Source organism: Apodemus sylvaticus, chromosome 17 (genome assembly GCF_947179515.1).
Source record: "Apodemus sylvaticus chromosome 17, mApoSyl1.1, whole genome shotgun sequence".
NCBI lineage: Eukaryota > Metazoa > Chordata > Mammalia > Rodentia > Muridae > Apodemus > Apodemus sylvaticus.
The window spans coordinates 71,592,130-71,603,260 of record NC_067488.1 but is presented as its reverse complement, the minus strand read 5'-3'; the positions used below and the strand labels follow the sequence as shown (position 1 = coordinate 71,603,260).

At 49.3% G+C, this 11,131-nt stretch overlaps 1 protein-coding gene across 1 annotated transcript; it reads left to right on the top strand.

The window, feature by feature from the left end:
- Positions 1 to 2,257: 2,257 nt before the first annotated feature.
- LOC127667569 (olfactory receptor 11A1-like) lies at positions 2,258 to 3,190 on the top strand. Its single transcript, XM_052160664.1, has one exon. The coding sequence runs from the start codon at positions 2,258 to 2,260 to the stop codon at positions 3,188 to 3,190; it is 933 nt and encodes a 310-aa protein (XP_052016624.1).
- The last annotated feature ends 7,941 nt before the right edge of the window (positions 3,191 to 11,131 follow it).

The window sequence follows — 11,131 nt, the reverse complement described above, 5'->3', positions numbered from 1 at the left end:
ATAATCTCACCAAAGACCAGCATTCACTAGTTGGTAAAGGCATTAGCAACTTCTTTATCTAAAGCAGTGGTTCTTAACCTTCCTGACACTGCCGCCCAACCCTTTAACACAGTTCCTCATGTTGTGGTAACCCCCAACCACAAAATTATTTTTGTTGCTATTTCCAAACTGTAATTTTGCTACTGCTGTGGATTGTAATATAAGCATCTGTGCTTTCTGGTACTCTTAGGTGACTCCTGTGAGGCTTGTCCAACCTGAGCCCCAGGCTGAGAACCACTAACCTAAAGCATTGGTTCAGGGTGCAGACCAGAGGAGTTTGTGATCAGTTCTCCGGGTGGTCCGTTCTCCTAGGTTGTTCCAACTCTCTGGCAAATCAAGTGTCCTATTCAAGTCCCTTCCTGGGTCCTTTAGAAGCCATCACTACATAGAAGGTAAAATAAGAAATACGTTTAGTTACATAGAAAAGTGTCCCATGTGCTCTGTCTCTTTGCCCCCATGAGATTTGCATGTGTGTCTGCACGATGTAAGCCAACAGTGCAAACAAGAGGAGAGGGCAGGCACACAAAGGCCGTGTGCTCTTACTGCTGTCTGTTTTTTAATTCAAAATTGTTGTGCCCATATCAAATTGGATTTGCCAGTTTCCTCCCCCACCTCTGTCTATCTGTCTGTCTGTCTCTTTGACTTTCATCTCTATTCTCAATCTTAGTTCTGTCTCTAACTTTGAATGGTAGAATTCCAATATTTCCTTAGTTAGGAGAGGTCCTTTATCACCCATTTAAATGCCTTTTTCCACCAGGCACAGAGTAATCCCAGCATTTGAGAAACTAAGACAAAAGAATCCCCAGAAATCCAGTATCTGCCTGGTCAGTTCTGGCCACATGGTCAGTTCTGGACCAGCCTGGGCTACAATGTGATGCTTAGTCTCAAAAGACTGCCTTCTGTCCGACTCCAGGGTTGACTGTTACAGACTACAGTTTCCCCGGCCGCTTGTCAGAATCTCACCTAGCCAAGCAGTTGGTCTGCATCTCCTTCCTTCCCCCAGAGCTCATCAAAAGTCTGCCTTGATTTGGTGTTAGTTCTGCAATAAGAGAATAAACACCAGGGTTTTATATAATAAAAGGCACCAGGACAGAGCTCTCTAAAGCACTCAGGGATGGGTGAGATGAACTTAGCATTTGACCAGCATGAGGAATATAAAACAGAGGAATCAAAAAATAAGAAAAATAAACTGACAACTGACCAGAGCCTGAACAAAGTTTGTAAACAGCCTTGTCCAACATTACCAAACTGCTTGTCAGGAAAATAAACAACTTCCCAGGGGAGGAGGCTCTAGAGTAACTCAGACCTAACTGCACCTCCTGGGGTAGATGACTTGAGTGGTTTCTCTGGTTTTCCAAGCCTGTCTTCCTTCCTTCTTTCCTTCCCCCCTTCCCTCCCTTCCTCCTTTCTTCCTTCTTTCCTTCCTTGTGTGTGTGTGTGTGTATGTGTGTGCATGTGTACACACATGCATATACACATGTGTCCATGTGTGTGGGAATCAGGAATCCATGTTGGGGATCTTCCTCTTTCACACTCCACCTTCTTTTGGAGGCAGGATCTCTCTCCTGATCCTGGAGATCTTTAATTTGTCTAGATTAGTGGTCAAGAAGTCCAGGGATCCTCCTCTCTCCTCGTCCTCCCGGTGCTGGTGTTACAGCTCTGCAGAGATGCCCCTCTCTTTCTCGTGGTGCTGGAGATCAAGCAACAAGCCAATTGAGCTGTCTCCCCACCCCACCACGCCTGGCCTTCCTAGAAAGAGAACTAGTCTCAAACGGGTCCCTGCCCCGGGAAAACACGCATGACTTCAGAACAAGGCTGCATCTGCCATGGCAAGACTCACATCCTTCCAGAAAAGTGTGGGTCTCCTGTTGGTACCCGGCCAGTATCAGCAGGTAGATAGCTGGCTGCTGCGAAGCTCTCTCATGCGTGTGTTTCCATCCCCCAGACACGATGCTTGGGGAAAAAGCACTAGAGAACGGGGTATTGTGCGTGAGATTTGGACCCAAGCAAATGGACGCAAACCATAATTTCACCAGAGGGATCTTGAGTAACTCGTGTGAACTGTAACGTATTGGTCCCTCTTAAACTAACAGGAGACAGTAAAGTGTGTCTCCAATACTCGCTACGATATGTAAACAGTAAGCCAAGCATCAAGGGTGCTCTTAATAGACTATTGCTCACTAATGGCCGTCTCCCTCTCTTCTGGGCTCAGATCTCCATGAGTGGTGTGAGTGAGAACCAGACCACCTGGCTGACCCTAGTGGGCTTTGGGAAGCTGAAGCACCTGGGCTTCCTCCCCTTCGCCCTCTTTCTAGCCATCTATGTGGCGACGGTTGGTGGCAATATCCTCATTGTGCTTGCTGTGGCCTCCAGTCGGACCCTCCACACACCCATGTACTTCTTGCTCTGCCATTTCTCCCTGCTGGAGATTGGCTACACATCCAACATCGCGCCTCGGCTGTTACAGAGCTTCCTGGAAGGCGGGGACATCATCTCATTGGTCGGTTGCCTCGCCCAGTTCTACGTGTTTGCCTCTCTGGCTGCAGCCGAGTGTCTCCTGCTTTCAGCCATGTCCTATGACCGTTACTTGGCCATCTGCCATCCCCTTCATTACCCGGTTCTCATGAGCGCCCGGTGCTGTGGCTGCCTGGCCACCGGCGCTTGGCTCAGTGGTTTCTTCTTCTCCGCCTTTACTCTGGCCTTGGCAGCCCCTCTGTCCCTCTGTCCCGGCCGCGGAGTGATTGATCACTACTTCTGCGACTTTGCTCCGGTTGTAGGGCTGTTCTGTGGAGAGGTGTGGGTCATGTGGGGGGCTGGCGTGAGCATCTCGGGCTGCCTTACGCTCGCCCCCTTCCTGTTGATCGTCGCGTCCTATGTCTTCATCCTGAGGGCGGTGCTGAGAATACCTTCAGGCCACGGGAGGCAGAAAGCCTTCTCCACCTGCTCCTCCCACCTCAGTGTGGTCGGCGTATTTTATGGCACTCTCATTGTGGTCTACGTGGCCCCGACAGACCACATGCCCTCCTTGCTGCGGAAGGCCCTCTCTGTCCTCTACACCATGCTCACCCCCATGGTCAACCCCATGATCTACAGTCTCAAGAACCAAGAGGTAAAATGGGCTCTGCAGAGGCTCTGGAGGCAGCTCCTCTGAGGCCATGCCCCGCTGAGGTGTACCAGGGCAACTATTAACTTCTTTGATCTTTACCTTAGCCCCTTCCTCAAAGTCAGATGGAGAAAGAAGGCCAATTGTGTTGAAAAGACAATGGATTGAAAGCAAATATCTAACCGCAGGAGGTAACGTCAGTTTTCCATTGTGATTGGATAAAGATCAAAATCGCATGCCTCAAACGGGGTCTAAGCACTTGGACATTTCATAAACATTAATTTTGAAAGAATTAATACTAAAATGAATGCAGGAGGGAGCTGAGTAGCAACCCCAGATGGGGAATATTTCGTTTTGGAGGTTGTTTGATTGTTTGTTTGTTTTGTTGTTGTTTTTCCTTTGGTTTGTTTGTTTTTGTTTTTGTTTTTGTTTTTGAGACAGGGTTTCTCTCTATAGCCCCGGCTGTTACAGTTTCTTTATTATTTTGATGCACGTATGGGTGTTTTGCCTGTACGTATGTCTGTCCACCGCAGGCATGCCTCTTGCCTGGCACCATGGAGACCAGCAGAGGGTGTCGGGTTCCTTGGAACTAGATTTACAGACAGCTGTGAGCTGCCATTGTGAGACCAAACTAGGAAAAACAGACCTTGCGCGTTAAAGGTTCTGTCTGCAGTTAAGACAATGGAACTCAGGAAGTAGAGACTGGTAGATCTCTGTGAGTTCAAGGCCAACCTGGTCTACAGAGCTCGTTTCAAGACAGCCAGGGCTATACAGAGAAACCCTGTCTTGAAATAAACAAGCAATCAAACAAACAAAAAACAAACAAAACAAAATAACATAAAGGAGTACGTTTCTGTTAGCCCTGTGTTTGTTTGCTGTACTTGAGCGCATGTGGGCGGGAGGTAAATGGGCAGGAACTACAGCAGAGCATGTATACGTGCTCCTGATTGGACCTGACACAAAATGCCTTATGGGTGTTCCTTTAGAAGCCTCAACAAAATGTGACTCATTATAATCACCTGCAAACCCCAGAGTGGTCCTGGCCAGAGCCCATCCACCTGGCCAATATTTAAGTAAAGCTTGCTTCAAATTTGGCTCAAAAACTGTGGAATTGGTCTTTCATGATTCTCAGATTTAACATCATGTTAGTGCTGAGAACTGAACTCAGGTCCTCTGGAAGAGCAGCCAGTACGCTTAACCAGTGAGCCATCACTCAAACCTCTACTTACGGGTTGTTTTTTGTTGTTGTTGTTGTTGTTTTTTGTTGTTGTTGTTGTTTGTTTGTTTGTTTGTTTTTTGTTTTCTCTGTGTAGTCCTGGCTATCCTGGAACTCACTCTGTAGACCAGGCTGGCCTCAAACTCAGAAATCCGCCTGCCTCTGCCTCCCAAGTGCTGGGATTACAGGCGTGCGCCACCACTGTCCCCGCTTACTTAAAGATTCTTAATCCAAGGCTGCTAGGTCTAAGGTTAGAAGCAAAGGAAAGGGGGGTTAATATTGTGAACCAGAATTAAGATAGGTCTTCCTGCCAGGCTTCAAGTACTGTCTCAGAAATGAAGGACTAACGCACTGAGCCCTTGGTCCCTGGTGGTGCTAGCCAGAGCAGCTGCAGACACACAGAGGTTTACCTTGGAAAACAAAGGTCAGTTCGGAGAGTCAAAGGCTCCAACTGCTCAAGCCTAGCACCCAGGAGACCAATTAGGCCGCTGCTCAGTGAGCGCCAGTTAGTCCCCGTAATTGGTGTTGGCCCAATAAATAGTGAAGGAAGGAAGGAGGCAATTAAAGGAGAGAAGAAGGGGAAGTTAAACCCAGTACCATAGTGCCGATGCTCAGAAATAGCTCTGCCTCTTCCAGAGATTCTTTGAAGGCTTCAAGGATAGCAAAAGCTAAGGGATAAGCATGTGCCCTTCGTCCCAGAGGTTTGGACAGACTGGACAGCATAGTAAAACAAAACAAAAATCCAAAACAGTCTACCAGGCAGTGGCATTACACGCCTTTAATCCCAGCACTCAGGAGGCAGAGGCAGGTGGATGTCTAAGTTCGAGGCCAGCCTGGTCTACAGAGTGCCTTCCAGGACAGCCAGGGCTACACAGAGAAATCCGGTCTCATAAAGAAAATACAGACAAAAACAGTCTGGGCTGTGTCTTAATGATGGAGCAGGCGCTGAGCATGTATGAAACCCTCAGTTAAACCCCCAACACAAAAACATTTCTAGCTTTTTACTTGAACTATGTCAATGTATTTTTTTCCAAAGTATGATTCATGATCCACCAGTGTTGGAATGATCTGAAGTGGTTGTTGTCTCTGAGAAGCTGGGGTGTAGCTGGATGGCTGTGCTTGCCAATCCAGCAAGGCCCTAGCCTCAAGCCCCAGTACTAAAAAGGCCATCAACTACAAATAAAGACTTCCGAGTGGACAGAATATGGCTGTCTAGAAAGGGGGCCCAGACCAGAGAACTGTCCTTAATAAATGGCATGACTGACTCTGTAGCAAGAAAGCTCCATGCCCAGGAGTAAGGGGGTTCAGTAGCAAGGCAAGCAGGCAAAGTGAGGAATACAGATGTTCACAGATGTGAACACATAGAATGGAAGGAGAAGGAAGAAGAAATGTATGAGAAAGAGCAAATGAGGACGTCTGAGGGTGTCTGAGGGTGTCTGAGGGCGTCTGAGGGCATCTGAGTGTGTCTGGGGGGTATCTGAGGGTGTCTGAGGGCGTTTGAGGACATTTGAGGATGTCTAAAAGTGTCTGAGAGTGTCAGAGGGTGTCCAGGGGCATCTTCAGGCATCTGAGGGCGTTTGAGGGTGTCTGTGGGTGTCTGAGGGTGTCAGAGGGTGTCCAGGGGCATCTTCAGGCATCTGAGGGCGTTTGAGGGTGTCTGAGGGTGTCAGAGGGTGTCAGAGGGTGTCTAAGGGCATCTTCAGGCATCTGAGGGCGTTTGAGGGTGTCTGTGGGTGTCTGAGGGTGTCAGAGGGTGTCTAAGGGCATCTTCAGGCATCTGAGGGCGTTTGAGGGTGTCTGTGGGTGTCTGAGGGTGTCAGAGGGTGTCTAAGGGCATCTTCAGGCATCTGAGGGCGTTTGAGGGTGTCTGTGGGTGTCTGAGGGTGTCAGAGGGTGTCTAAGGGCATCTGTAGGCATCTGAGGGCGTTTGAGGGTGTCTGTGGGTGTCTGAGGGTGTCAGAGGGTGTCTAAGGGCATCTGCAGGCATCTGAGGGTGTCTAAGAGCGTCTGAGAGTATTTGAAGGCGTCTGAGGGAATTTGAGGACTTCTGAGGGATGTCTGAGAACATCTGAGGGTGTCTGAGAGTGTCTGGGGGTATTTGAGAGCATCTAAGGGCATCTGAGGTCATCTGTGGGCGCCTGAGGGTATCTAAGGGCATCTGAAGGCGTATTAGAGTGTCTGAGGACATCTCAAGGTGTCTAAGGGTGTCTGGAGACTTCTGAGGGCATCTGAGGAATGTCTGAGAGAACATCTGAGGGTGTCTAAGTGTGTCTGAGGACATCTGAGGGTATCTCAGGACATCTGATGGCATCTAGGGGTGTGTGAGATCGTCTGAGGGTGTCTGTGGGTGTCTGAGGGCATCTGAGGTATCTGAGGATGTCTGAGAACATCAGAGGGTGTCTGATGGCATCTGAGAGCATCTAAGGGTGTCTGAGAACACCTGAGGGTGTCTGTGGGCATCTGAGAGCATCTAAGGGTGTCTGAGATCAAGATCGTCTGAGGGTGTCTGAGGGCATTTGAGGGTATCTGGGGGCATCTGAGGGTGTCTGAGGACGTCTGAGGGCATCTGAGGGTGTCTGAGGGTGTCTGAGAACATCTGAGGGTATCTGATGGTGTCTGAGGTGTCTGAGGGCATCTGAGGACATCTGAGGGTGTGTGAGAATACCTGAGGGTGTATGAGGGCATCCGAGGGTGTCTGAGGGTATCTGAGGGTGTCTGAGGGTGTCGGAGGCTGTCCGAGGGTGTCTGAGGGCATCTGAGAGCATCTAAGGGTGTCTGAGATCAAGATCGTCTGAGGGTGTCTGAGGGCATTTGAGGGCATCTGGGGGCATCTGAGGGTGTCTGAGGACGTCTGAGGACACCTGAGGGCATCTAGGGGCATCTGAGGGTGTCTGAGATCAAGATCGTCTGAGGGTGTCTGAGGACACCTGAGGGCATCTGGGGGTGTCTGAGGGTGTCTGAGAACATCTGGATGTGTCTGAGGGCATCTGAAGACACCTGAGGGTTTCTGGGGGCGTCTGAAAGTGTCTGAGGATGTCTGGGGGCATCTGAAAGTTTCTGAGGACATCTGAGGTTGTCTGAGAGTGTCTGAGGACATATGAGGGTGTCTGAGGGCATCTGAGAGTGTCTAAGGGTGTCTCAGGGTGTCTGGGGTTGTCTGGGGGTGTCTGAGGGCTTCAGAGGGTATCTGTGGGTGTCTGAAGGCATCTGAGGGTGTCTGGGGACATCTGAGTGCGTCTGAAGATGTCTGTGGGTGTATGAGGGTGTCAGAGGGTATCTAAGGACATTTTCAGGTATCTGAGGGTGTCTGAGAGCGTCTGAGGGTATCTAAGGGCATCTGAGGCTGTCTGAGGGCATCTGAGGACTTCTGAGGGTGTCTCAGGATATCTGAGGGCATCTAAGGGTAACTGAGATCATTTGAGAGTTTCTGAGGCTGTCTGAGAACATCTGAGGGTATCTGAGGGCATCTGAGGGTGTCTAAGGGCATCCGAGGGTGTCTGAGAGCATCTGAGGGTGTATGAGAACACCTGAGGGTGTCTGAGAACATCTGAGGGTATCTGAGGGCATCCGAGGGTGTCTAAGGGCATCCGAGGGTGTCTGAGAGCATCTGAGGGTGTATGAGAACACCTGAGGGTGTCTGAGGACATCTGAGGGCATCTGAGGGCGTCTGAGGACACCTGAGGGCATCTAGGGGCATCTGAAAGTGTCTGAGGGTGTCTGTGAGTGTCTGAAGGCATCAAAGGGCATCTTAGGTTGTCTGAGGACATCTGAGTGCGTCTGAGGATGTCTGTGGGTGTCTAAGGGTGTCAGAGGGTGTCTAAGGACAACTGTGGGCATCTGAGGGTATTTGAGGGCATCTGAGGGCATCCGAGGGTGTCTTGGGACATCTGAGGGCATCTAAGGGTATCTAAGGGCATCTGAGAGTTTCTGAGGGCATCTGAGGCTGTCTGAAAACATCTGAGGGTGTCTGAGGGCGTCTGAGAGTATATGAGGATATCTGAGGGTGTATGAGAACATCTGAGGTTGTCTGAGGGTGTCTGAGGACATCTGAGGGCATCTGAGGGCATCTGAGGATATCTGAAAGTGTCTGAGGGTGTCTGTGAGTGTCTGAAGGTGTCAAAGGGCATCTTAGGGTGTCTGAGGACATCTGAGTGCGTCTGAGGATGTCTGTGGGTGTCTAAGGGTGTCAGAGGGTGTCTAAGGACAACTGTGGGCATCTGAGGGGATCTGAGGGTATTTGAGGGCATCTGAGGGCATCCGAGTGTGTCTTGGGACATCGGAGGGCATCTAAGGGTGTCTGAGATCATCTGAGAGTTTCTGAGGGCATCTGAGAGTATATGAGGATATCTGAGGCTGTCTGAAAACATCTGAGGGCGTCTGAGAGCATATGAGGATATCTGAGGGTGTATGAGAACATCTGAGGTTGTCTGAGGGTGTCTTAGGACATCTGAGTGCATCTAAGGGTGTCTAAGATCATCTGAGAGTGTCTGTGGGTGTCTGAAGGTGTCTGAGGGCATCTGAGGATGTCTGAGAACATCTGAGGGTATCTGATGGCGTCTGAGGGTGTCTGAGGGCATCTGAGGACATCTGAAGATGTGTGAGAATACCTGAGGGTGTATGAGGGCATCTGAGGGCGTCTGAGGGTGTCTGACGGTGTCTGAGAACATCTGAGAATGTCTGAGGACACTTGAGGGCATCTAGGGGCGTCTGAGGGCATCTGAGAGCATCTGAGGGTGTCTGAGAATACCTGAGGGTGTCTCGGAACATTTGATGGCATCTAAGGGTGTCTGAGATTGTCTGAGGGTGTCTGTGGGTATCTGAGGACATCTGAGGGCGTCTGAGGACATCCGAGAGCATCTGAGGGTGTATGAGAACACCTGAGGGTGTCTGGGGACATCTGATGGTGACCGAGGGCATCTGAGGGCATCTGAGCGTGTCTGAAGGTGTCTGAGAACATCTGAGGGCGTCTGAGTGCATCTGAGGGTGTCTGAAGGTGTCTGAGGATTTCTGAGGGCGTCTGAGAGCATAGAGAATCTAGGACAGACAACCTCCTTGACAGGGTAGAATAGAGGAAAATAATGGAAATTCCTCCATCCAGAAGATTGCTTGGGAAGTGGGTCAGATCTAAGCTGAATAGAAGTATTTTGAAAATACCCAAAATATCACTGTTAGGATTGAAAATATCATTCAAAGGTAGAGTAGTTGCTTAGTATGCACAAAAAGAAAACCTCCGTGGTACATATTCTTTGCATTAGGGTCAAAATGAAAATCCAGTTGGATGGCAGTGGTACACACCTATAACCCCATCACTCAGCAGCCAGAGACAGGCTGATGTCTGTGAGTTCTAGGCCAGCCTGGTCTACATAATGAATTCCAAGACACCTTGCTATATAGTGAGACCCCATCTTAAAAGAGATAAAATCCTGTGTTGTGTGTGAGTGTCCTGGAAAGAGGGCAGAGACAGTGTACAAGGAGGAGAGAAGCCTTTGGGACAAAGGCTACAGTGTCCTCCTCAGGGTGCACCCCTCACACTATGCCCAGGACTCTGTTTCTACTCCATGTAAACATCACTGAGAGACCAGGAGGCTCAGGAGACATAGACATCATCAGCCTCAGAAGCCTGGATCCCGGATCAGAACGAGCTGCTTGGCTACCTGCAGCCACATAAGTAAGAAACAAACGTACTTAAATCCCTTTCTCTGCTCTACCTGATGGGATCATTAGATCATCTAGTAAATGTTAACTCCTTCCTGCCCACGGCTTCCTTTCAATCCCCCCCATGCGTCCCTCCCCTCCCCCATCACTGGGAATGAACAGACTGAGATGACATCAGGAAAATGACGGTTCACCAGAAACTGGACCTGACTAGAGGTCAAATCCTAGAACCCAAGGGTCAGAAAGGAGAAGTAAAGAGGTAAAAAGAAGGTGTACAGGAGAAAGAGAGCAGGGACACAGAACAGGGACACACAAAGGAGCAGAAACAGGGATGATGAAGGGGGGCAGAGAAATGTAGAGAGAAACGGAAACACACAGGAAAAGAGAAGATGAGGAGGTTCGGAATCTCTCTCTTTCTGCTTGAACCATGTGTTTGTTTTCCTCATGAAAAAGAAGCAGACTAAGGTTTTAACAGAATGTGTTAGAAATCTGGTGTGTGGGGCGGGGCTGGTGAAATGGCTCAACCTACTGCCAAGCCTAAAGACCCAAGTTCAAACCCAGGGACCCACAAGGCAGAAGGAGACAACCAACTCCTCAGCCTTCCTTTGACTTCACACAGCACCCCCCACACTCACACACTCACACCACACACATCACACACACACACCACACACACACTCACACCACACCACATACACCACACACACATCACACACACCACACATACACTCACACCACAACACATACACCACACACACATCACAGACACCACACACACCACACACATGCATACACACACATCACACACTCACACATACCACACACATGCACATGCACATACACGCACAACACATGCAAACACACATACACACTCATACACACAAATGAAAAGTTAATAAAGTTTTTTAAGATTTACTTATTTATACATATGAGTGCTCTATTTGCATGTGTGCCTATATGACAGAAGAGGGCATCAGGTCCATGACAGATGGCTGTGAGCCACCATGTGGTTGCTGGGATTTGAACTCACAACCTTTGAAAGAGCAGTCAGTGCTCTTAACCGCTGAGCTATCTCATTCCAGCCCGTTTAATAAACTTTTTTTGTTTTCATTTTTGTT

Bases quoted from the DNA above. Each gene is read 5' to 3' on its own strand.
- LOC127667569 (XM_052160664.1), top strand. From the start codon at position 2,258: ATGAGTGGTGTGAGTGAGAACCAGACCACCTGGCTGACCCTAGTGGGC.